The 27,898-nt window shown below is 46.6% G+C and overlaps 2 protein-coding genes and 1 pseudogene across 3 annotated transcripts; 2 read left to right on the forward strand and 1 right to left on the reverse strand.

Annotated features, from left to right (window-relative positions):
• Nucleotides 1–326: 326 nt before the first annotated feature.
• Nucleotides 327–27,898, forward strand: LOC310788089 (voltage-dependent calcium channel gamma-1 subunit-like; the record flags this gene model as incomplete). The annotated part of the gene is made up of 4 exons (XM_083649590.1): nucleotides 327–567; nucleotides 25,427–25,501; nucleotides 27,322–27,459; nucleotides 27,666–27,898. 4 exons carry the CDS (start codon nucleotides 327–329, stop codon nucleotides 27,896–27,898), a joined length of 687 nt encoding a protein of 228 aa, XP_083505716.1.
• Nucleotides 4,069–12,338, forward strand: LOC310787818 (uncharacterized protein; the record flags this gene model as incomplete). Its single annotated transcript, XM_083649295.1, has 2 exons — nucleotides 4,069–5,934; nucleotides 10,449–12,338. The coding sequence occupies 2 exons, from the start codon at nucleotides 4,069–4,071 to the stop codon at nucleotides 12,336–12,338; spliced, it is 3,756 nt and encodes a 1,251-aa protein (XP_083505421.1).
• LOC310787819 (TBC1 domain family member 17 pseudogene) lies at nucleotides 21,053–22,987 on the reverse strand (annotated as a pseudogene). Its single transcript has one exon. The product of its transcript is annotated as a TBC1 domain family member 17 pseudogene (transcript).

The following is a 27,898-nucleotide window of genomic DNA, read 5'->3' on the forward strand; positions in this document are numbered from 1 at the left end:
CAGGCACACGGCAGAGACAGAGGAAGACGGCGCTGTGGACGGGAAAACAGGAGTGGAGACAGGACGTCAGAAGTTGATTGAAGCTGTGGAGAAGGACAGGGGGAACCTCTGGAGTTGGCAGCCCGCGCCAGGGACGACAGAGACGAACGCATCCGGCACTCTCTTACGCACGCTGTTGGAAACTCTTGAAGATCACTTCCATACACAGCACACATACACACCCACATTTACTTTTGTCGCACACACACACACACACACACGCACATACACACACACACCGCCCTCCCACACGTAACTTTACACATACACCGACACGGAGCGGCAGCATGTTTGAAGAGCAGGCGACGAAGGTGAAGATCACCTCGCTGGTGATTTTGGTGGGCATGGGGTCCATGCTGGCCGCAGTGGTGACGGACCACTGGGCCGTGCTGAGCCCGCGGGTGGAGAAGCTCAACACCACCTGCCAGGCAGCCCATTTCGGCCTCTGGAGGCTCTGCAAGAAGAGCATCTTCATGGTGGAGGAGGACCCCCAGGGCAAAGGCTGCGGCCCCATCAGCTTACCTGGAGGTATGGACCTTGCTCGCCTGCTCTGTCTCACTAGAGGCTGTGTGATGCTTTGTGTTTTTGTTTGGTGCCATTAGTAACAAAAACGTCTTCAGGTGTCTGGTTTAACTCTGTGTGTGCTGGGATAGGGTTAGGGTTAGGTTTAACTCTGTGTGTGCTTGTGTGAGTCATTTCACTTGGTAATCCAAGTGAATTTGTTCTGAGGTTGATAACTCCGTTAGCTCACCTGGTTTGAAATGATGATAATAGCCTGGATGTTTATTTGGGGGTGAGGTGTTTGTCTTTGCCAGATTTAGAAAAATTGGGGGCAGGATGCGGGGGTGGGGTGGGGGTTTGATGGTGGAAACTGAATTGAAGACCTGTAAGGACGTCTTTATACTGTTGGTCCACTAATTGTGTTTTGATCATGGCGCACGCACGCACGCACACACACACACACACACACACACACACACACACACACACACACACACACACACACACACACACACACACACACACACACAATCTTGGACTCATACAATATCTTGGACTCGCACATCATGCTTTTTTGCCCTTCTGTCTCTTGGTCGTCTTTCATCCGCTCTCTTCGTTCTCAATTTCAAAAAAGCATGCAGACTTTTCAGCGCTGTGCGTTGGCCACACACACTTTTCATGAACTCTCGTGGTCTCAGCACAAATAAACACTGATCAGAGACAGACCGCAAAGTGGCTTCAATTTTTGATCTTGAAACATCATGCCAAGCATCATTGCCCTACACAGGAAGTAAAAGCTTCAAAATACTGTAGGAAGTGCTGTCGGTAGGGGAGGGCAGAGTGTGAGTCACTGTCAGCATGTAGGATAACAGGAGGCAGAGTCACAGGAAGTGGTGTGAGAAGCTTGGGTCAGCCAAGTGATAATCTCATGCGCTCTCAGTCCAATACCACACACACACACACACACACACACGCACACACACACACGCGCACACACATGCACGCACAGACGCACGCACAGATGCAGGCACGCACACGCACGCGCACACACACACACACGCGCACACACACACGCACGCACGCACAGACGCACGCACAGATGCAGGCACGCACACGCACGCGCACACACACACACACACACACACACACACACACACACACACACACACACACACACACACGTTTGGATGTGTGTCTGAGGGCAGGCTGTATGACAGTTCCATGCCCAGCCTTTCCGCTGAACCATCATTATCTTCCACAGAGGAAGTCTCTGAACAGAGCTCCAATTAGGTGGTCAAACAGCTGAAGTCAAGTGCCTAATAGAAGGGTACCCGCTGTTATAGTGTCCAGTTAACATGAGAAAAGCATGAATCTGTTCTGTCTGGGCTGACGGACTCTCATTGTAAAATCAGCAAGAAAATCCCTTGTACCTCTCTCCTTAGCTCTGATTTCTCTTGCTTTAATGGCACTTTACCCCCCCCCCCCCCCCCCCCAAGAAAGAAAGAAAGAAAGAAAGAAAGAAAGAAAGAAGTGTGCTCATGGTCCTGGTTGAGCGTGCAAAGTGCTAAGCGCATGAGTTGGCAGTTGAGTTGAGTTGGAGTTTGGTCACACAAAAGTGTGTCAATGGTTTATTGACACTGTATAGCCTACATCATATATACATATTTGTCACAAATCTCAGGATCAGGGTTAAGAGGTCAAGGGGTGATTTAAGGGGAAAAGTTAGAAGGGGCACTTTGTTTTAGAATTGAGCGGGCAAAGCTCGGTTCATCATCAGAGTCTCCACGCAAAACTTCTAGTCTCTCTTAATGATCGCTCTTTGATCACAGGGAGAACATTACATCATGTGTCATTCTGACTGTTGCTTTATTAAAATGTAAAGTAGAGTTTAACCTCTACATCTTTTGTTCATTCTGATGTGTGATATCTCACAGTGGATTTGAGGTTTGTTTTGATCAAACAAGGCACTGGACAGTCTGGAGAGCAGTTTTTAGGGAACTCACTGAATTTAAGCTGTATTTTCTGATGCACAATTTGGTTTGCACAATGGTGACATGCACCTAACCTACATTGATGAGTGGGCAGACACCTTACTTGCAAGCTCCCATCAAATGGAGCCAAAGCCAGGGTAAACAGTGTCTAGCTGGCCTCTAGCTGTGTGTGCGTGCCTTGCAGCCTAACAGAGAGATTTCACTCTGGCTCTGTCACTGACAGCCTCCGGGCTCCACTACCTCAGGATCAGTACAGGCCTTAATGAAGTGTGGCTTCCTGCTCCCTGTCAGGAGTTAGAGTACACCACGAGGCTGAGGAGGGATGAAGGGATGATAGGAGGACGCAGGGGCTCGATGGTGGCAGGGATGTCGGGAGTGGAGGAGTACGGATCCATCAGGCTCACGGATCCAGCGTCACTCCACTGTCACTGGATGGTGGAGTGGACTGTGAAAGAGGGGCAGACAGAGATAGACAGAAAGAAAGAGTAACAGAGAGGGACAATATACATGTAGACACAAACAGATGTGGCAGGAGCCTAATATAACAGAGGCACAACCACAATGTCTGATTTTTCATCCATCAAACTTGAAAGAAGAAGAAGAAGCAGGTCTAAGAGTGAGACCATCCAACTGTGAGAGGCAGCAATGTGCCACAAGGCATCCAGTCTGCTGGAAAGCCAAGAAGATTACTAGGAAAAAGTCCAGCGGAACCCCATTTAAGGAGTTTGCAGACAGTCCGTTTTTTTCCCTATGCGTTTTTTAAATCCGTCATCCAAGAAAAATCATCACGCACAGAAACCTTGTACACTTGCACTCTGAGTCCGATTAATAAGTTTGTCGTTCTATTCGCAATGCGAGACAAATATTCATCCTCTCCTTTATCCACATTACAACATGACAGGTGACAGACACGCTGATCTGCAGCAGTGGTGATGTGGACTGGAGAAGGCAGACGCCATGTCAGAAGATCTGAGAATGGTAACCATATCACACTGGACCGGGGTTCTGTGCTCACCTTCACCTCGCCAAGCCGGCTGTGGTGCAGCGTGGCCGTGTGCCGCAGCACCGTGCCCCGGGCAGAGGGAGCGGGGAGGGGCCAGCGAGGTGGAGCAAGCCGCTGCCTCTCTGCTGAGACCGGAGCCCCGCTCGGCCGCTCCTCTGACTCTCTCCCCCAAACACAGACATACAGACACACGGGTCAAACACGGGCGAAACAGCTCGCAGAAAGGCTTCTGACTGATGCGAAAAATGCAGAAAATTGAACATGCTCCGAAAACTTTAATGACAGACGAAAGATTCAGTGTGTAAACTTGAGTGACACATGCGGTCGTATTTATATTTTTAAATAATATAATAATAATTTCGGACCAGTAATGTCACTCGAGTACTGATGATGATGATGTCATCAGTGATGTCACTCGAGCCAATTGTGATGTCAAAAATCCTTCCCTGCAGGAGTGGTACAGACTAGACAAGGCTGTCTGGCATTTCAGGAGCATCAAAATCCCACCTTTCTCTGACCACACAGAAAAGGAAAATGGCAGGACAGATTGCAAAAGAAGAGCTGGAAGAACTGAGAGAGGCCTTCATGAAAGTTGATCTTGACAGCAACGGCTTTATCTCTGACTATGAACTCCATGAGCTCTTCAAAGTGGTCAACCTTCCCCTGCCTGGATACAGGGTCCGAGAGATCATCCAGAAACTTGATTGCAACAAGGATAATAACGTCAGTTTCAATGAGTTTGTGGTGATCTTCCAAGAACTGAAGAGCAGTGAAATTGCGAAAAGTTTCCACAAGGCCATCAACAGAAAAGAAGGGATCCTGGCCATTGGGGGAATGTCCGAGCTGTCCAGTGAAGGGACGCAACACTCCTTCTCTGAGGAGGAGCGATTTGCTTTTGTGAACTGGATCAACTCGGCTCTGGAAAAAGACCCTGACTGCAGACATGTCCTGCCCATGAACCCCGAAACAGACTCTCTCTTCAAGGCTGTGGGAGACGGTGTCGTTCTCTGCAAAATGATCAACCTGTCAGTGCCAGAGACTATTGATGAGAGGACAATAAATAAGACAAATCTGACACCGTTCACAATACAGGAGAATCTGAACTTGGCTCTGAACTCTTCCTCTGCCATTGGTTGCCATGTTGTGAACATCGGGGCTCTAGACCTGAAGGAGGGGAAGCCCCATCTGGTGCTGGGCCTGCTATGGCAGATCATCAAGATTGGCCTGTTTGCTGACATAGAGCTCAGCAGGAACGAAGCACTGGCAGCCTTGAGGAGAGATGGGGAAACACTGGAGGACCTGATGAAGCTGTCTCCAGAAGATCTGCTTCTGTGTTGGGCCAACTTCCACCTGGAGAATGCCGGCTGGCATAAGATCAACACCTTCAGCTCGGACATCAAGGACTCCAGGTTATACTTCCACCTCCTGAACCAAATCTCCCCAAAATGCACAGACGAAGACCAGCCAAACATAGACATTAACATGGGAGGCTTCAGTGAGAAAGATGAAGGGAAGAGGGCAGAAGCCATGCTGCAGCAGGCGGACAGGCTGGGCTCCCGTCAGTTCGTCACCCCAGCTGACGTTGTCAGCGGAAACCCCAAACTCAACCTGGCCTTTGTGGCCAATCTCTTTAACAAATATCCATCTCTAACAAAACCAGAGAATGAGGACATTGACTGGGGACTGCTGGAAGGTGAGACACGAGAAGAGAGAACGTTCCGAAACTGGATGAATTCCTTGGGAGTAAACCCACATGTCAATCATCTGTACGGAGACTTAGCAGATGCCATAGTCATCCTGCAGCTTTATGAGAAAATTAAAGTATCTGTTGACTGGACCAACAAGGTCAACAAGCCTCCTTACCCCAAGATTGGAACCAAGATGAGAAAGTTGGAGAATTGTAACCATGCAGTAGAATTGGGCAAAACAGCCAAGTTCTCCCTTGTTGGCATCGGTGGGGAGGACCTGCTCAATGGCAACACCACCCTGACTCTCGCCCTGGTGTGGCAGCTGATGAGAAGGTATATCCTGAATGTATTGGAGGATTTAGGAGATGGACAGAAAGCAACAAATGATGACATTATTGTAACCTGGGTCAATAACACGCTGTCTGAGGCTGGGAAAGCAACCAAGATTTCGAGCTTCAAGGACAAGGAGATCAGCAGCAGTCTGGCAGTGGTGGACCTCATAGATGCCATCCAGCCCGGCAGCATTGTCTACGACCACGTCAAGACAGGCAGCCTCTCTGAAGATGACAAGCTGGACAATGCCAAATACGCCGTCTCTATGGCAAGAAAGATCGGTGCGCAAGTCTACGCTCTCCCAGAAGACCTTGTGGAGGTCAAGCCCAAAATGGTGATGACGGTGTTTGCCTGCTTGATGGGTCGGGGGATGAAGGGAGCCTAAAGGCCTAGACATGGTCGTCCGTCCGCCTCGAATTGGAGCCATCTCGCCGTCTGGCGGCGCCAGCGAACCCTACATGCTCGGACGCCACTACACCCTCCCTCCTCCCACCCTCCCTCCTCCTGTGGAAGCTCCATGTGAAAATGGCGGAGATTGTGTGCCAGGCAGTCTGAATGAAATTGAATGTAACGTTCCCAATTCTATGTATTAAATTCTAAAAAACGACCCTCAACATTTTGGAAGGCTAAGCCACACAACTAGTTCGTTATAATCTAACGTCATGCTTTGAAAGGCGACTTTACGACGATGAGCCAAGGCAACGGCCAGTCACAACTCTCGTGCAGCTGACGTCACGCACGTATCGTCGCCGTTGAGTCACATTTTGGAGCAGCCCCCGTCAGCCGACGGCGACCCCTCCCCGTAGGACGGCGCTCCACCCGCCGTCATACGGGGAGGGCGGGGCGAGGCTCTGTCCTTCACATGGCTGACCTGGGATCGAATCCTACCCGTGGTCCTTTCCCACATGTCATCCCCTCTCTCCACCTTTCCTGTCCTATTCAATAAAGGCAAAAAAGCCCACGATACTGAATTGCTAAAGACATGGGCTCTGTGTTACAGAGGACGACTTGGTATGTATGGTATGTAATATGCAAAACAATTAATGTATCAGAGTGCTGTTTTTAGCTGCAACCAGCAGAAATTCAGCGATTGCTATTGCAAATTTGTGCTTGTTTAGTACTAGGGTTGTGCGATGTCACCAATATATCCATCGTGATTGTTTCACGGTCAAACATCGTGATTAAGATGGCATCGTCATTTATGCCATCAGCTGCTGCAATGCACGTTAAAAGCAGGACAGCTGAGCTCTTCATGAGACCGACAGGCAGGTTACTTAGAGCGGTGGAAATGGGCCATACGCTACTGCACAGAGCCAGGTGACTCAAGCAGTACTGCTGTAACAGCTAGCAGTAGCCTAGCTGCTGCTGCTGCTGCTGCTGTATTTCTCTCTCAACTCTCTCCAGTCTCCTCAACTCTCTCTTATTAGGTTCAAAGGCCCACACGAATCTAACGTTATATCCGCCAGTAATTCTGTCACTTTTCTGCCAGCTAGTTAAATTCAACACACACACGTTGTTGGTCAGGATCTGACTGTAACGTTAACGTTAGCCTATTTGTTGGTGCCATTCAATATTGCTAGTGCTGTATCAATCAACTTCAACTTTCACTTTGGAAACAGGCGAGTTAAATTCACATTTGAAGACTTGTACTCACTGTGGGTTGAAAACAGGAAAGAACGTGAAGTTTCTTCTTTCTCTTAAAAGTTTTCACAACAAAAGAACTGACTTCTCATGCGCGGGGGACGCCCCGGCGACATTAAACAAGCGCTCCCAGTGCAGAAAAGCAGTAGAGCGGAGGAGGGGGAGGGGAGGCTTCTCTGAGTCTGAACTGGGTGCGCTCGTTTTAATGCTGCCGGCGCATCCCCCACGCGTCACGGTAAGTGGACTTGGTATGTTTTATTATTAAAACGGCACAAATTTAATTCGAACAGATAACTAATCACGATGATCCGATGTAGAAGGCTCAGAGGTCGATGGGGGGTCGGCCAATCATGATGGTCGATGCCATCGTCCATCGTGCCAACCCTATTTAGTACATACGTATATTTCCAGCTGCAAGGTTGTTTACATAATTTTACTCAGACAGACATAAGTTAATTATATCCTTGATGGTAACAAAGCAACACATTCCTGGATACCATATGAATTATTGCTAGACTTGAAGAAATTGAAGAAGTTTGAGAGATTGGATGTTTTCGACGTTGCACGAATCACAAAACACTCAAAAAACAACCTCTCTCTTATTGAAGTAGCTACAGTATGTCTTACAGGCCCGGTTCTATAGACAAAATGACTTCGGGTCCCAAGAATGGTCCCCGATGAACAGATGAGGTTGTTTTGAAAAAATGGTCTCACTACAATGAAATGGCTACTATGTGGACTAACATCACCCATGAATACAATTGGGCAGGCTCATTGAATCCACAAGAGTCTCAGCTTTCCAGTTATACCAAATTGATGAAATTCCAAGATTGTTGGGACAGCCCAGAATGCAGAAATATAGAATAGGCAATAATACATTTATACTGCATGCAAAAAACTGCATGGTTTTCTGCTTAAACCTGCATGGGATTAGCATAATGTGTGGCATTTCTGTAAAGGGGAGACTTGTGGGTACTCATAGAACCCATTCTCATTCAAATATCTTGAGGTGAGAGGTCAAGGGACCCCTTTGAAAATGGCCATGCCATAGTCTCGCAGTACCCAGCCATAGATAGATATCTACGTCTGGTACACAACTCTTGCAAAGTGGTTAAGGACCGCCCCCCAAGAATGTCTGATGGCAAAATGCGGAAATGCTGACTTCAGACCCTCCGTCGCTGGAATTCGTGGTGACGTAAGACGTTGGGGAAGCTAAGCAGGTCTGGTCTAGGATACTCCATGGATGGGAGACTGGTGCTGGAAGTGGTGTTGGAGGACCAGTAGGAGGTGCTCTTTCCCTCTGGTGTGATGAATAATCTCCCCAATGCCCCAGGGCAGACAGGGACTCTGTCCTGTGAGTGAGCACCCTTCGGATTAAACCAAGGTCCAGACTCTGTGGTCATTAAAGATCCCATCGGCTATCTTTGCAAGAGTAGGGGTGTAACCCGGGTGTCCTGGCTAAATTCCCACAGGCCTTCCTTCAATCATGTCCACCTAATGATCCATCGATAATTAATTGGTACATTCAGTCCTCAACCCTCCACCATAGCTGATGTGTGGTCAGCGTTCTGTCACAAACTGGCTGCTGTGCATCACCCAGGTGGGTGCTACACATTGGTGGTGGATGAGTTGAGTTTCCTCCCCCTCCCTCCCTTGATATGTGAAGCACTTTGAGTTTCTAGAAAGGCGCTATATAAATCCAATCAATTCTTATTCTTATTAGCCATGCCAGTTTATCCCTTGCCAAAACATAGCCTAACTTTGGAATGCTATTTCCTTCCTGACTAGATACATTTACATTTCGTCATTTGGCAGATGCTTTTTCCCAAAGCGACTTACAATATCACATTTTGTCAACAGTAGATGAATCAGCTTTGCAACACAATCTATGACAGTTACAACTTTTTGAAGGAATAGAGTAGCACCTCTAGAAAGTAGATTGAGAAGGAATGTTTTTTTTAAAAGAAACGTTAGTTCAAGATGGGCCCAGGTGGAGCCTGAAAAGGTGTATTTTTAGTCTTCGCCGAAAGATGGGCAGTGATTCAGCCATCCTGACCGAAAGGGGGAGCTCATTCCACCATTGTGGTGCCAGGGACAAGAAGTCACGATCAGGATGAGCGACTTTTGAGCCCACATAGCGGAGGTGGGGCAAGGCGACCTGCACTGGTGGAAGCGCGGAGGGAGCGGTGTAAGGTTTGGAACCTGGCCATCGATTGTAGATACGGAGGACCTGTCTGGTGTACTGCCCTGTAGGCCAGTACCAGTGTCTTGAATTTGATGCGTGCCAAGATGGGAAGCCAGTGAACAAGGTCCCAGAAGAGGGGAGTGACATGAGAGAATTTAGGTTGGTTGAACACCAGACGGGCTGGAGCGTTCTGAATGAGCTGGAGTGGCCAGATGTCAGAGGGAGGTAGGCCAGAAGAACATTGTAGTAGTCCAGGCGAGAGATGACAATTGACTGGACCAGGATTTGTGTCGCTGCGGATGTTGGACACCCGAGGTTTTTAGTTGTTTGAGAGGGAAGCACAGTAGTGTTGTCAATGGAGATGGAGAGGTCAGTGAGGGCAGACTTTCCCTGGGAGGAAGAGTAGTTCTGTCTTACCAAGATTGAGCTTGAGGTGGTGAGCAGACATTCCAGTTGCCAATGTCTTTGAGGCATGCTGTCTCAGTAGAGTGAGAAGCCTTGAAACCAGACTGCAATACAGTGGCAGGGTTGGTACCAATAGATGCCTTAATTTTAGTTCAATTGCAGAATTTTGTTAGTTCACTGGACATTGTGACATTATTCTGTGAGATCATCATGGCATCACTGATAATGTAACTATTGACATGAGTTGACATCAGTCATCACTCGAGTGACATCACTGATGACATCACAATTGCTCGAGTGACATCAGTGAGGATATCATCACTATGACATCCCTCACTGATGCATCACTTATGCATAGAATTGTTGATGTTGGATCTTGAGTTGCCCGTGAACTGAGTTGCACCGGTCCTACTGATAGCCTCTGCATGGAAGGATTTATGACATCACTGATGATGTCACAATGTCTGTCCACTGATGATATTATTTATATGATGTCATCAGTGATGTCATCAGTGATGATGTCACCAGTGATGTCACTGGAACAATTACATCTTACTACTATAATAGGATGCCGATGTGGAAGCCAGAACCCCTTGACTCGACAAGCCTGTCTGGAATTTCAGGAGCATCGAAATCCCACCTTCTCTGACTGAACACCTCAGGTCAATCACAGGAAAATGGCAGGAAAGATTATAAAAGAAGAGCTGGAAGAAATGAGAGAGGCCTTCCGGAAAGTTGATCTTGACAGCAACGGCTTTATCTGTGACTATGAACTCCAAGAACTCTTTAAAGTGGCCAACCTTCCCCTGCCTGGATACAGGGTCCGAGAGATCATCCAGAAACTTGATCGTAACAAGGATAATAAGATCAGCTTCGATGAGTTTGTGGTGATCTTCCAAGAGCTGAAGAGCAGTGAAATTGCGAAAAGCTTCCGCAAGGCCATCAACAGAAAAGAAGGGATCCTGGCCATTGGGGGAATGTCCGAGCTGTCCAGTGAAGGGACGCAACACTCCTTCTCTGAGGAGGAGAAATTTGCTTTTGTGAACTGGATCAACTCGGCTCTGGAAAAAGACCCTGATTGCACACATGTCCTGCCCATGAACCCCGAAACAGACTCTCTCTTCAAGGCTGTGGGAGACGGTGTCGTACTCTGCAAAATGATCAACCTGTCAGTGCCAGACACTATTGATGAGAGGACAATAAATAAGAAAAAGCTGACACAATTCACAATACAGGAGAATCTGAACTTGGCTCTGAACTCTGCCTCTGCCATTGGCTGCCATGTCGTGAACATTGGAGCTCTAGACCTGAAGGAGGGGAAGCCCCATCTGGTGCTGGGCCTTCTATGGCAGATCATCAAGATCGGCCTGTTTGCTGACATAGATCCAAGCAGGAACGAAGCACTGGCAGCCTTAATGAGAGATGGGGAAACTCTGGAGGACCTGATGAAGCTGTCTCCAGAAGAACTGCTTCTGTGTTGGGCCAACTTCCACCTTGAGAATGCCGGCTCGCACAAGATCAACAACTTCAGCTCGGACATCAAAGACTCCAGGTTATACTTCCACCTCCTCAACCAAATCTCCCCAAAAGGCACAGAGCAAGACCAGCCACCCATAGACATTAACATGGGAGGCTTCAGCGAGAAAGATGAAGGGAAGAGGGCAGAAGCCATGCTGCAGCAGGCGGACAGGCTGGGCTGCCGTCAGTTCGTCACCGCAGCCGACGTCATCAGCGGAAACCCCAAACTCAACCTGGCCTTTGTGGCCAATCTCTTTAACAAATATCCATCTCTAACAAAACCAGAGAATGATGACATTGACTGGGGACTGCTGGAAGGTGAGACACGAGAAGAGAGAACCTTCCGAAACTGGATGAATTCCTTGGGTGTAAACCCACATGTCAATCATCTGTATGGAGACCTAGTGGATGCCATAGTCATCCTGCAGCTTTATGAGAAAATTAAAGTATCTGTTGACTGGACCAACAAGGTCAACAAGCCTCCTTACCCCAAGATTGGAACCAACATGAAAAAGTTGGAGAATTGTAACTATGCAGTAGAATTGGGCAAAACAACAGCCAAGTTCTCCCTTGTTGGCATCGGTGGGCAGGACCTGAACGATGGCAACACCACCCTGACTCTCGCCCTGGTGTGGCAGCTGATGAGAAGGTATACCCTGAATGTATTAGAGGATTTGGGAGATGGACAGAAAGCAACAAATGATGACATTATTGTGACCTGGGTCAATAACACGCTGTCTGAGGCTGGGAAAGCAACCAAGATTTTGAGCTTCAAGGACAAGGAGATCAGCAGCAGTTTGGCAGTGGTGGACCTCATAGATGCCATCCGGCCCCGCAGCATCGTCTACGACCACGTCAAGACAGGCAGCCTCTCTGAAGATGACAAGCTGGACAATGCCAAATACGCCATCTCTATGGCAAGAAAGATTGGTGCGCAAGTCTACGCTCTCCCAGAAGACCTCGTGGAGGTCAAGCCCAAAATGGTGATGACGGTGTTTGCCTGCTTGATGGGTCGGGGGATGAAGCGAGCCTAAAGCCCATGGCACACCAATCAAACATTCTACAGCAAACAGACAAACAGATGTTTGTTTGGTGTGCCATGGCTGCCTGTCCTTGTTTTGAGATGTTTGGTCAGATTCCACATTCAATTCTTTAGCCTACATCAATCCAAGATTATCCAACAACTGCCAACAGCAGTTGTTGGATAATGTTTGATTGGTGTGCCATGATGGGCTTAAGAGAATTGCACTTATCAAAATCCCAACCACAAGCCATGAGCATTTATGAACGGCTCCTCCAGCTGAAGGAGTGAAGACCGGTTTACAAAGAAAGAGTTACATGTATCCCCAACTCTTTGGATTAATAAAAACATGTTTACTGAATAAAAAAGGTGCATGTATCCCCAACTCTTTGGATTAATAAACGGGTTTATTGAAGAAAGAAATGTGCTGTCCTATTAATACTAAGGGGGGGGTCTGTGATGGAAAAATTGCTGAAATGCTCTGCTGATGCATCAATAATGAGATATCCGTTTTAAGTGAGGTTTTATTCTACAATAACATCTGTGCACAGAGGGTCTTTTCCTGACCACATTGTCATGAAAAAGCCCCGAATCATCGTTTACAACACATCATATACTGAAACTATGACACCCGCCCCCCACCCTGGAGGGCAGTACTTTTCCACTTCATTCAACCTCTCTCCAACTCAGTATATTTCCATGACGTCAATAGTTAATCTGATGTTCACGAGACATAACAATCCAGTCTATTCCCTCAAAGCAAGATACATGTTCTCCCTGTACAGCAATATTCTGCAATGATGAAGAACATAGTTCACAAAATACATCTTAGAAGGACCATAGTTCATAAGCAATCAATCAATAAGCACTCAATCAATAATTTGCTATCACAGGTCCTCCCTTCAACAACTGGGCTGCTGTCTTCATCAGCCTGTGTCCTACATCCATCCAGAGCAAGCTGCTATATTATCAGCCCAAAGATGCCTCCTTCCATGATTGGTGGGAAGTATTAATGTATTTCGTTGGTGGTGGTCTTCTCTCCCAATCCCCGTTTGGTGCCCATGCCCGGCAATTTGCATATAACCCCATAAGCGTCCTTGCCATTGCTTAACCTCAGTCAGCCCACGTCCTGACAATTTGCCCAACCCATTATCCCTGCATTCTGTTAAGGACATGCACCCGTGGATACCATACTGATGAATTATTGCTAGACCTGTCAAAATGGAACAAATTTGAGAGGTTGGATGTTTCTGGCGTGGTACGAGTCACAAGACAACATCCCCTCTCATATTGAAAAGTACCTTTGTCTTAATAACTGGCACCATAAACAGTATACGCAGAATCCATAAGGTCGAACTACAGAGAGCTAAAGTGAACGTCACTTTCTGCTTTTCTCTGGGTACCAGCGTGTGAAAAAAAATATGAATGGGGAAATATGAAATATGAACGGCGAGATACTTTTTTTTCCAATATTTTATTTTTCAATTTTCAGAACAAACCAAAGCAAAACAAATTCAGACACAAACATACACAGGGGGGGGGGGGACAGTTGTGATTAGTTGTTCGCTAAATGGAGCTTCTGCCGCCTCTGCTTTTGTGTGTCCTCCAGCACCACCGTCCAGCAGAATCAAGGACACAATGCCTGGGTGGTGCCAACAATTCATACATACCTTTGCAGCCACAAAGGCACCCATGTCAACTTGAGATGCCCTTTTCACTTCCCAGACCTTCCCACTTATTTTCCTGACTGGTCTATCTACTTCCTGCTTATAATGCAGACTGCAGAGCCAGGTTTGCATTCCGTTCCACAGACTTCACAGTGTATTTCCCTGCTCCGTGCTCAGGGAATGTCGGTTAAGGGAACTTAAAACACACACACACACCCACACACAGGGCTGTGAGGACTCTCCTGTGCTGTTGTGTCCCAGTTATGAGCGCTCCTGATGGAATAGCCATTCAAATACCATCTGATTCACATTGACCCAGAATCAGTCGGTCATTCGGTGTGGCCAAAAAAAGAAAACACCCCCCCCCCCCATCATAAATCACGATAACATCACAATTGCTTAAGTGACATCACTAATGACATAGTATATAACATCACTGATGATCTCACAATATCCATGACATCATCAGTGGAACATCTCAGTGGGTATGACATAATCAGTAACATCAATCGATGATTGTGAGGCATGACATCATCAGTGGGTATATGGCATCATCAGTCGAGGGCATTTCCATTCAAGGATGTTTGCATGCTCATTTGATGGATTGTGTTTGTTTACTAATGACAATCAGTCACCTCTACCACTTATAGATGTGGCTGCTTAGGTGACAGACATCCCTTTGCCATAACGGACATTTCGTGCCATAACGGACATACACCCAAAGCCGCGGCTACACCGCTTCATCATCATCATCATCATCAGTGCTTAGCATAAGGTCTAATGACATCATCAGTCACCAATGGAAAGTGACAGGACATTCCTAACCCGTGCCATAACGAAATCCCGTAACATAACGGACATCCTGTGCCGTTTAACTGTTTCGTCTATCCGTTGATAGACGAAACAGTTAAATGTGTTTTTTTAATGGCTTCATCTATCCTCCAACATTTCAAGGATATGTGAAAGAGGGTTTGATGAAGAGGAGGACGAAAGGAACGGTATGAAAATGTAGATGATGGAAAAGTGAAAGAAGGATGAAAGGAGAAAGTTGAAGTGGAGGAGAGAGGCGGGAAAGCTTTGTACATGCATGCAGTGGCATCACGACAGGTGGGATGCGGAGGATGGAGAGAGGCGCCGTTTGAGGTAAAGTGTGGAAAGGGAGGTGAAAGGAGACGTACATCAAAGAGAGGAGGCGGCAGAGGAGGAATGCAGTGTAATGGAAGGAGACAAAACTGAAGTGACAGGCGAGGCCTCCTCCTAATCAGCCTCCTCCCTGGAACTAAGTATCCCCATTAGCCTGCCTGCAAGGTCAATGATATGCACCCAAATATTCCCCTCTTCACTGCATACGACACCTCCATACTCTGAGTTTGATCATCTACACTTCAGTTTCCAGCCTGGTCTTTTTTGGCAGACATGAGGTAAGTGCTTATGCTGTATTGACATTATGTAGCGGACGGCAAAGCACATGTTCTTTTTTTCAGTGGGAGAATGACAGAAAACTCCATCAATGAAGTTTTCCAACTTCTACCTGCTACTGTGGCAGTGAAGGTGAAAGAAGTAGCAACTTACAACATACGTTTGGGCACCTGCTGTTTGGTGTGCCTGCTATTCCAGCTCCCTGCTTTGGATTCTTATTACACTGATGACATCATCCGTCACCCGTGTATGAATGGGTTCATGTAGGCATGTGTTGTGAAGCGCTCTGAGTGGTCGGTAGACTATAAAGCGCTATATAAAAGCAGTCCATTTACCAGTTATGTCTGCTTTCCAGCCACCTCTTATCAACAGAGTTAAAAGATCTCTTGAAGCTCCCCTTGGATAAGGCTGATAATATAGAGAATGCAGTAAATCTTGCAGCTGGACCCAAATAATGCATACTGTAGCTCAGTCCCAGAGGTGAGACACCTAATGAGAATTAAACTAATATATTTACAGCTTCAAGCTGCACTGCCCCCGCCTACATCTTTACTTACCTCTAACCTGTCCCCTGACACGCACACGCACGCACACGGACACACACACACACACACACACACACACACACACACACACACACACACACACACACACACACACACACTCTCAATATGCCTCTTTACATGGATAAATAGATAAGACTAGCCAAGACCAGCAGCAGCCTGTTGCTAGGTTACCTCTGGTGATTCTTTCTCATCCTGGCTAACAAACAGCTCCGCTGTTGCCTGGTGCGCACACACACATACACACACAGGTCCATCTGTGTGGACAGAGTGAAGACCTGTCTGCTTGATGGGTTTAATCTCAGAAAGAAAGGATGGTGGGTGGAGGGGAGGGGAGGGCAGAGGGGGTTGGTCACTCGACCTTTACCTCTTCTCCGTCCCTCCCTCTGTCTCACTATCTTGGAGACAGTGAATACATGATGAATGTGCTCCATACAATGTTTTTTTTATACATTAGGCTATAGATAAATTATAGGACAATATAGTTTAACTGGCAAGCAAAGTGCATGAATGAATGAATGAATGAATGAATGAATGAATGAATGAACTGACACAAATTTCTCCTACTCATTCATTTTTACGGCGTGACCTCTAGGGACTGAAGTGTCTGTAAGAGCCTCTTATAGACACATCGGTCCCTAGTGACCATGCAATCAATCACTGTCATTCACTTGACATGTCATGTCATGTTTTGGTCTCAGGGGGCAGTCCTTAACCACTTCTCAAGAGCTGTGCCCCAGACGTAGATATTTATCTATGGTTGGCTACTGTGAGACTACCAACCATATTATTGTTAATATATGTTCCTCATATTCATTGTTCAACTTATTTAATACACTTTTAAGACAACATTAGCTCTCATTTTAGCAGCACATAGAGTCCTTCTCCTTGGCTCGTTTCATGCCACAACAGGCCTTAATGCAGCATCTCAGTCAGTGGAGGGTGCCCTTTAATCCAAGACTAAATATTACCCAAGAGAGAATAGCCACCTAGTGAATCAGTGTAAGAGAAGATGGCACAGAGATGACCTACCCACATCACAGACTCTTGCACATACCTTCTCGATTAAACCGGTCAGATTCCAGGTCAGCTAAATCATAGACAGTAAATCTCAGTCAAAATTAATATAATCACACATGAATCAACTTGCATACAACATAACAACGTATTCTTCTTTTTCTTCTAATAGCTTTCCAGCAGACTGGATGCCTTGCGGCACATTGCTGCCCCTCCTCAATGTTCCTCCCTCCGGCCGCCTCACTCTCCTCTTCGACCGCCGTGTTCATCGACGTCTCGGCCAGTGCGCCGACCTCCCTCGCTGCTCGGCGGCTCCCACTTCGAATCCTGCTCGGCGGCCTTCCCTCAAAAAAACTCTAAGTGATGTCACTCGAGAAATTGTGATGTCATCAGTGAGTGATGTCATCAAGAGAGTGATGTCATCAGTGATGTCACTCTTCCGACCCTCAGACAGAGCCACATGTAGGCCGGCAGCCAGCGCTACCTGGCAAAAAGAATGCGGCTCCAAATGCAAAGTAAATCATTGCATTGAATGCAAGCACATGCTATATAGAAGGGCGAATCCTTGCTGTCGCCTTCCCAGGCATAAGCATTTATTATGCTTTCAATTTTAAATTATGGCATCTGTATTTTTCCAAGGACAAGAAGGTAATAAAAAATAACTGTCTTTTTCTAAGGACAAGGAGGTAATAAAAAATAACTGTTGTTTCCATCTTGTCCTTCCTACAACTTACTTTTTCTTACTCATCTTCACTACTTATTCTCAGCCAATTAAGACTAATGCATGTTGTTCTCCAAACTAGCTGCAAAGCTATCCCACCCGCAATCCATGACTGCTCTCTCTCTCCCTCATAGATGAGACAAGCATCTAACAGGTTCTCCTGCCCTATGCAGAGAGAGGAAGAGCTGTGGGCCATCACTGCCCCTGGGCTTTAGTGAAGTCTGGTTCAGTGGGCACTGGGCAGGGTGGGGGAGCACCCAGACTTTGGGGGGCTTTTGTTCCCTTCAACAAACATGTTCGGGATGTCCTGGCCAAAGTAGATCTTACTGTTAGTCAATATGGCCTGGTACTTCATCAGCTCCAGATACTCTGGGCTTAACTTCAACATGTTGGCTTCAGCAGCCTTGGCAGCAGTGTAATACTCTGCATCCGCCTTGGCTTTTTCCCTTGCCAGGAAGGCAGCATCTTCTATTGCAGAGATCCACTTCTCTGTCTTTTTCTCCATCACCTTCTGCTGGAAATGAATCTCTGCTACCTGGGTCATCTTCTGAGCCTCAATGATGGCCTTCTTCCTTTCAGTTTCCGCTTCCTTTTCCACCACCTTCTGAGTCTGAGCTGTTATTAACAAACGAGTCTTCTCTGCTTCCATGAGTTCAAAGTTCCTCCTGATAGTACCTTTCTTAAGAGGTGTTGGGATGGTAACTGTCTGCATGAAGTAAGGAATTCCGATCACTAGACTTTCTGTACAAGTCCGTGCTCAATTTACTATTAGTTTTGAAACCCCGTAGCTGCCAATTATTTCCAAGCCCAACATTGCATTTAATCACTGAAATAAATTATATTGGTAATGAACATGTCAAGGTTCCGCCTAGGGGTGGTGACATCAATTCCCTACTTCTCAGGAGGGAGGCCTTTTGGATCTCTACCTTAGACACATTCAACAGGGGCCTGAATGAGTCTTTTGACATTAAGGCATTTTTATAGTCATTTGACTTTTTCATTTAAAGTCGAACTGAACCCGTTCGTCACATGCGTCGCAGTCCGTTTCAGACTGAAAACATAATTTGTCTGAGATGACAAGTTGAGAGGCGGGTCATAATATCATGTCGATGATTTGATTTGACAATTCTGTCGACTGGCTTTGGCATTGGTCAATCATGGCATGTTCCACCCCCAAATCCAGTGGGATTCAGCGTGTTGTCATGCTACGCGAGTGGGATCCGCGGAGTACCACCAGGCAGCCAGCTGCTTCGTGCGGAGCGAGCAGACAATCCGATGCATGGGTGCTGCCCGCCCGCCTGCAATCTCCGAGGGCAGACCCCTGACAACCACGCTCTCAAGCGCGCGCCTTTTACGCTATTTCTGTAAGTACGATATCCCTGGAATGCGCGTTTTAACGAGCCAGTTACATTTCTTTGCATTCTTAGAGATTATAGTTTTTGTTTTTTGTTCATGTTTCTAACAATTGGCCAAGTTAGTAGTTAGTTTATGGGATAGGAATTCTGCCAGATGACAGGCACTAGGCGCCATTTTCTACTTCATTTGGAAGAGAAAATTATCCTGAAATGAAGATTTGATTGACAGCTGCATGTCGTGATATGATTGGTTGAAATGGGGTAGAAATTTGATAGTAATAGGTGACGTCAGCAAACTGTACATTACTGTTATCAATGAAATCTTGAAAAATGAACTTTTGATGTGAAAAAGTGTGAAAAACTAAAGAAATTCGATTTTTGTGATTTTTTTTTGCATACATTATTAAATAGGTGCACTGCATACCCAGGTATTTGAACTAAAAGAAAAGAAAAGTCATTTTTGGGTTCAGCTCGACTTTAACCTTTGTGGTTTGTTGACACTCACTTCAGACACTCACCTTAGACAGGCTTTGAGTACAGTCGACGACACTATGCTTAATATGTCTAGTATCCCTGGAGCTTTTCTCACTTCAACTTAGTAAATTTAAATTAATTAATTTTATATGTATAATTATTGCCACTTTTTCTACTGAATAGTTGTGCTCTTGCCTTGTTTTTTCCTAATTGTCAATTGTTTTGTCTGTGGATTTCCTTCCATCTACAGTATATTGTATCTATCAGTGTAGGAAATCATGTTCAATTCTGTGGGCTGTTTTTACCCCGTGTATTAAACCACTACTACTGTAGTGGTTTTGACTTGGTCTGGTACTCACCGCACTAAGTTCTCCTTACAGATACATTGGACCATGACTATTAGTGTGTTTTCACAATTCACACCTCATTCTTATGCATTTATGATAGATTTCTTGACATTATTTTTACGTGAGGTGAGATACCTTGTGGAGAAGCACTAGCAAGATTATTTGGTCTTGGAGCCTCTTTTGTCTCCTTGACTAGGTCTGGGGATTTGATTATCCTGATATTTAATAGGCTACCCTTTCTAAATATTTTTCCCAAGTAAATTGTTTCTAATTCTTTTCTTCGATTTGCCCCAATACATTTCTACACAGTTGTATGTGTGTGTAGTCATGTTTCTTATATAGTCATGATGTCGGGGGACTCAATATAGATAAAGTGATTTATTCTATTATGCAAACCCATTGAGTCCTCTATAAGTTTTTAGCTCTTTTTGCAACTGCTGTGCCTGTTGCTTAATGCCCTTTTTATACTCTTTTTTTAAGTTTTGTTGTGATGCTTTTAAATGTCCATTTTATTCTCTTTTATTCTTTTATTTTCCTGTCAACCATTTTATGTGAAGCACTTTGAATTGCCTCTGTGTATGAAATGTGCTATACAAATAAACTTGACTTGACTGACTTGACTTGATTAAATTTAGTAGATCTATAGTGGAAATATCTTTGTTTTCTATCTTGGGAATGCATATATTGTGGTCAGCCTTTGTATTGATGCTTAATGCACTCTGTACAGTATGATCTTGATTGGCATAAGTGCATCCACCTGCCCTGTTTTCTCTCTCCACCAATTGGTGTGTTGAGATCTGTTGTACAATATACGAGTGCTCCTCCTACTTCCTGCTTCATTCTGATGAAGATTGTAATGATTGAATTGTCAATAAACTGACCGGGAGCATATTCAGTGTGGGGACATTACTTTATTTCTCAAGTTCTCGTTTATTTGTCCCGCACCTGACCCACTGAGCTTATGCGCACGCTCTACTTCCTTCTTCAAATGTATAGCAGCATCTATGGAAAGAGGGAGGGGGGGAGGAAGGAGGGAAGGATGGCAATACTCTCTCAAAGATGGACAGACTTGTAAACAAGTGACAAGCCATCGATAAGGAGGAGAGGACGGCATATGTAAAGAACAAAAAAAAGAGCACATATAAATATGTTTCCTACATCTCGTCATGTCGAAACCCCCCATTTCCCGGGAGTTAAGGGTAAGTGGCGGGAGCGGTGCATGCAGGGATAGCCGCAGCTGCCCCTGCCCGGGACCGCTGCGTCTTGCTGCTCTCCGACTCTGGACCGCGGTGTCTCGCTGCTCTCTGACTCTGGGCTCTCCTCCTCGGACCCGGGGGGAACGTAGAGACCCAGAACCTCCTGGACTTTCACCGGAAGCTCCTTGCACTGCACAAGCTGCAGGTAGATGGCCTCCGCTCCCCGCAGCACAGTCTGCAGGTCCAGCTTCATTTGCAATTCATTGATATGCTTCAGAATAGTGTTGAAATCATGGTCTGAGCCAATCAGCTCATCTCTCTGGGACTCCAGGATGGAGCAGGCGATCAGCAGGTGGAAGTTGTCACAGGGCAAATGAGACCAGAGGACCTCCCACAAGACGAGGATGTCCTCAAAGGAAAACTCTCTCTTGAACCAGATGAGCAGCCAGCGGAAACAGAAGCACAGAGAGCCACTGTCCTGAGAGTCCAGGTAGTCGCACAGCTCCTGGTCCAGAGCCTTCAGCAGGATACTGAGCTGCAGAAGCTGCTGCTTCATGGCCTCCATAGACTCTTCAAAGTTCTGGTGCACCAGCTCCATGAAGCCTGTCAGACACCAGAAGGACTCCACCTCGTTCTGGGTAACAAACAGCAGTGGGGCCAGGAGGTCACTCATCCCCTGGACATAGCCAAGGTCAAAGTTGTACATGCAGTATGTCATCAGCACGTCATGAAGCAGAGTCAGTCTTGGATTGTCGTTCCCAGAGAAGAAGGTGTTGTGTGTGTCTGTCCTGCTGACGTCACTCTCTATCAGTCTGCGGTATCCTCTGAGGAGGGAGTTCCTCATCTCCTGCTCTTCATTGATTGACTTCCACTGCACCTTCATTCTGAAGTATTCATCTGTTTTAACCTGCAGAATGTCTTCCCTTTCTTTGACGGTGCTATTCCAGGGATAAAATCCCAGGAGGAACTTCCATGCCTCTTTCCTCAGGGACGGAGTGATGCCCCCTCTGAACACAAGCTCTTTGAGTCTCTCTGGGTTCTGCACTCGCCCCTCAGGGTCCAGAAACTCCTCCCACTTGTCCAGAGGTTTTCCCCTGTTCACCTCAGGTCTGGGGCCAAGCTCCACCCCACAGGCGATGAGTTCAAGGCCAGGCTGTTCGTCAGGTGGGGTGTCCACATTAGGGTCCTGAGCAGTGCGAGGGTGGAGGGGGGAATCTGGAGTCCGCAGGGCGCCCCTGAAGAAATTGGTAACTTTGGAGAATCCGCCAAGAGTAGTGGCATAGGGGTCCTGGATGAATCTGGAGACTAGATCAGAGCCTCCATCATCAAGTAGCTGCAGCTCGTCGGAGGACTGAGAGAGGGAACCTGAGTCATGAGGGTAGGCAAGGAAGAGCCGCCCGTCCACTGGTGATTGAGACAGGATGATGTAACGCTGCAGGGTCCGCAGCAGCTCCTTCGTTCCCCCTCTGTGGAAGTGCAGAGGAGGGAGCGGGTGGCCCCCCCTGCTGGCCAACACTAGGAAGTTTTGGCCCAAGGAGCGGGCCCTCCGGATAGAGTACAGCTCTGACAGAGGCAAAGAGAACGACCACTGGCCTGAGTCTTTGACTGGGACATGCTCTCGATCTTTCTTCACAATGTTGATAACTGTCCAGTCTGGCTCATACCCAGGGTCAATGTTCGTATCCCCTTCTCCATCCTCCTCCTTTTTAGTGTAGAACATAGCCGGGGCGGTTCCAACCTCATGCTCTAGCGCACTCCACTCTAAAGCTGGTTCCCCACCCCGCTCCACAATGCGAATGAACCCTGGGATGGTAGTGTCCTGGTTGCTCCTCTTGGCATTCGTGTGGAGGTAAACCCCCTCCTTCTCATATAACAGCTTATAATTTTTCAGCTTTGGCTCCATTCTGGCATCACTTGTCTGTCTGCTCAGTTTTCTAAAAACAAAAGCTACTATGTGTTTTGGTGTTTTATGGCTCTTCTTCCAATGTCATCATTGATCTCACTTGAGCAATTGTGATGTCATCGGTGATGATGTCAGGATGTCATCGGTGATGTCATCAATCAGTGATGATGTCGTCAGTGATGTCATCAGTGATCGATCACTCGAGCAATTGTAATCTCATCGGCCTCTAGTGGCCACTGTAGAAGCCACGTCGTTATTAGACACCGCGCGCTTGTTACTGAAACTGCAAAGTTTCTTTCTACCAAGTGACTTTAAAGTCCAGAGGGGGCATGGTGGAACAGTGGTAGTGCTGCTGCCTCACAGCAAGAAAGTCCTGCGGTTGATTCCCACCTGGGACGTTGTGGGTGCTGAGGGTGTGTCCCCATCCCCATGTCCTCAGTGCCTATGGCCCAGGTGGGGTCATCAAAAAGGGCCTTTCTGTGTGGAGTTTGCATGTTCTCCCCATGCTCCCCTGTGGTTTCCTCTAGATAGGAAGCCCTCACAAACAAACAAAATATACATACCAAAAAAAGAAAAGAAAAAAAAAGCAGAGCAAAACAGCATTTTGAGAGCTTGCTTCCTTAATTTGATTGAACTACTTTGGGGGAGTAAGGCTGCTTTTTCAACCCCCGAGAAGCTTTTTCAGAGATGTGACGGTTTATAGAGATGTACGTACGGCATTAGGTGACAGGTGACATACAGAAGCAATTTGTCACCTGTCACCTAATATGACATCAGGGATGTCATATACATGATGTCACTTAAGCAATTGTGATGTCATCAGCGATTTATGGCAGACACTGATAGACTGATGATGTTTGCACCGCTTACTTCTCACCTGGGTGTGATTTTTATTTAAGCTACAGCGAAGATCTCTGCTATGGCGGAAACTAGAAATCCAGACGAATATCTAGTTGAATATGCTCGCTGCAAAGTGGATAAAAGGGCTCAAAGTCGGCATTTTCTTTTGACAAAGGTAATTATCATGACTATTTTCAAAGGGGTCTCTTGACCTCACACATCAAGGAAATTGGGCTTATTAGAACCACAAGAGTCTTATCTTTACAGCCGAGCCATGTGACAAGTGTCAGCTACATAATGGGTTTAAGAGCTCCAAGGTCCTAAAGACAGCGTTGTGCATGCAGTGAGTTATTCTTGACATTTTTCTTTCACTATCACACTGTGATACCTTAAAAACAAAACAAAACAAAAAAATGTAAGAGTAAAGTGCATAATTTCAATGACTGAATGAGTTAGGTTTGAATATCACCTGATAGTGGCATAACACACATATGGCCCAGTTTTCTCCTTTTTCGTTATCCCCCCCCCCCCTCATTTATTTGGGAAGGTGGTGCTCTGAAATTTTGTAAAAATCTGACGGTTGAGAACCCCTGGTATAGCCTATTTCAAGCATGTACTACATCGTTTAAATATACCACTTTTTCTCATAATGAAGTTGCCTCCGGAGCTGTGTGTGTCTCATTACTGCTGTGTGTGCCTCTTGGTAGTCTTTCTATTGGCCTCCTTTGAGAGATGTGACTTGTAAGCCGTTTTCCCACATGCGTACCGGAAAATTACCTGTGAGTCAATATCGGACATTTCCCTTCACACTTCGGCTCGCGCATGTGGGAATCTATCAGCGAAATTGCCTGTATGTTGGGGGGCGGGGGGAGGGGGGAGCTTGTATGTATGTAGAGAAAGCAAATGCACGAAGCGAAATGTGGAAGTAGTTTGCTTTGATGTGCGCGAATGATTAGATGATGCACTTTGAAGAAGTTGGGATCCGTGTCTGAGAGAAATAGTTGCTGGTTCGATGTTTATCCGTTCACCTGCGTCGCGTTGAAGCACTTTTTACAGACTGGCTTCGTTTGATGTGTCCGGGCTTGCCTTGCCTTCGGAAATCAGCACGCCCACACATGAAGCTGACATAGGCTACCGCTCTAATTATAACAAGATAATTTCGCCAGTTTGCTTTAATGTGCGCGAATGATTAGATTATGCCCGCTGGAACATTAAGCAACGTGTGTAGGCTACACCTCGCCCATGAGAGAAGGACCGCTGTCGCGGAAAATGACTGGACCCGTTTCCCACTTGGTCTCCCTTAAGAGCATACATACCGCTCTACTGACTGGCTCGAAACTGGTGAAATCTCCGCGACCGGCACAACGACTTTCCCACATGCAGGCAATAGACCACGTTCCGGTCATTTAGCGGTACAAAGCGCATGTGGGAAAACGGCTCTAGACTCATTGGTAGTGCAGACACATGGTGTGTGTGTGTGTGTGTGTGTGGGGGGGGGGGGGTGGCACAACCAAAGCCCCACTTCAATTGGTGTTTTCATCTCTCTCTCTCTCTTCTCTCTCTCTCATCCTCCCATCTCTCCCCTGTCTTACTCTGCAGCAAAAAACTGCTCCTATTTCAAACACTTCACATCGGGGGAAGAAGCAGAGCTTTTTGAAGTCAAGACTCAGAAAGGTGGGTGCCTCTTCTCTTCCTCCCTCCTCCAGGGTGAGTGCTTGGCCAGAAAGCATGGCTGCGGTCGGCCTACATGTTAAGCTGTGTTCACACCGAGATATTTATTTTTCGCTCTGTCGCTTGATTCAACCCTTTGGAATCGCTCTGTCGCTCTGTTTAAATCGCTCATCAACAGGCACACGAATTGACGGACATGTGGGGGCTATAACGTTACGCAATGTCATGCTGTTTGTCCACTACAAGCCACCGTTGTTTACAAGCTAAGCCTATCAGCGTGCTCCTAACGCGAGCTGGATACCAGTAGTACAGACTTCACTTCATGTCAGCTGTCAGCCTGTCAATGCGGTTTGACTCACTCTCACATGGCAGCCAATCAGCGTTGAACAGCGAGCGACTGATGCCAGCGTAATTTCGCTCGAGTTGGGATATTTCATCTCGAGTGACGAGCGTATTTTCTCCCTATCGCTCTGTCTCTGTCGCTCGGACGCCCAGCGATTTTTCTCCCGGGCGAATATACGCTCAATCGCTCGTTTGCATTGACTTTGTATGTAAACTCGATGCCAGCGAAAAACTTTAATAGGTCGGTGTGAACGCAGCTTTAGACGGGAGCCAAGATAGTTTGCCTTGAAAGAACTATTGGCCTTAATGTGTCTGTGACAAGGAGATATGGTGACACAGAAGCCTCCGGTAGTCTATTAAAATAGACGCGTTGGCTCGCACAATTCGGAAATTCAGAATTTCCGAGAAAGTTAAAACGGATGTTAGGCAGGACATCCGCTCAAGGCGGGACATCTGCTAATGACGACGTGAGGTTCATTTTGCACAGAAACAGCAGATAGAAATACTTTTTATTTTTATACTTGATTACATTTCAGAGCCTGTAATTTTGTTCTTTTTACTTGAACAAGTTGAATCAGTACTTATCCTTTTACCAGTCTTTTTTTACACAAGTAACTGTACTTATACTTAAGTAAAGAATGTGTGTACCTTTCCTATCTCTGGTTAAGGCATTAGCAATCCATTATCGAACATCGCCCAAGCTCGTTCCATGGCTTCCTCTCATCAAAATCACTTTTTGATCACAAATTGCCAATTTGACATGTAGATTGTTTACCATGACATAATCCCCCAACACTAGCTGGCGTTCGTGGGGAAAAGCCCCACAAAAAGACAGACTCGTCCAACCATAGTGTCTGACTCAGGACACAGTTGCTATACCTCCATTCATTCATACACACAACACAGGTTTTTCAAACTGAGACAGAAGGAAGTGGAAGCCAGCCTCAGCTGGAGAGACTGTAAGGTTATTTTGCACTTGGTGTTAGACCACAGTTGGGGTGCTAAAATGGAATAGGATCATTTTTTTGTCACAGCTGAAGTGTGAGAGAGGAGGGAGAACCTGCTTATCTTCATCTATAAGACACAAACACTAAGGGAGAGGGAGGGTGAGAGATGTTCTAATCAACTGGTTGTATCTGTCATTGCCAATGCCATTATTGCTCTAGTTTGGAGAAATTACTGTTGTTGTTTTTTAAGTGGGGCTAATCTAAAGGCTAATTATCCGTGTCATAACTCGCCCAAGTGTACTATTGAAGCAGTTATTAAGTAAACGACACTGCAACCAATCGCCCCTTCTGTTCCTACCCACTCTCTTCTGTTTGATCGCTATCCCCCTCTCTCTTTCTCATCCCTCTTTACTTTTCTCTCTCTTCATCTTTCTCTCTTCCCTCTTCCTCATCTCCCCCTCTCTGTCTCCTTCTCACGCTCCGTCACCTTTACTCATTTCCTCCCTCATTTGTCCGTCTCCTCTCTCTCTTCAGAGTACAATATCTCCGCAGCAGCCATCGCGATCTTCAGCCTCTTCTTCATGATCCTTGGCACGCTCTGTGTCATCTTCTCCTTTGGGAAGGGGCGGGACTACCTGCTCAGGCCTGCTGGGATGTTCTTTGCCTTTGCAGGTCAGACATGGCTGAATAAGCTTCATAAGATCTCTTACAGTGTTACGGCTGAACATGCAATGAGCATTCTCAAGTGTTAACGTTGCTTTTTCAGTGACAATTATTTGGAGTTGGCCAGTGTTGCCATTGTTGGGCCAAATATAGAGCTGATGACTCAGGGGTGAGTGAACTGTCTGCATAACACTCCTTTCTGTGTTTGACCGTAGGCCTTTGCATCATCATTTCTGTGGAGGTCATGCGCCAGTCTGTCAAGCGTATGATTGAGAGCGACGAGACGATCTGGATTGAATATTACTACTCCTGGTCGTTCACTTGTGCCTGCGCCTCCTTCACCCTGCTCCTCCTCAGCGGAGTCGCTCTCCTCCTCATCTCTATGCCCCACATGCCACGCAACCCCTGGGAGACCTGCATGGACGCCGAGCCGGACACCATAGACTAG

Source organism: Poromitra crassiceps (genome assembly GCF_964638095.1).
Source record: "Poromitra crassiceps genome assembly, chromosome: 13".
Taxonomy (NCBI): Eukaryota; Metazoa; Chordata; class Actinopteri; order Beryciformes; family Melamphaidae; genus Poromitra; species Poromitra crassiceps.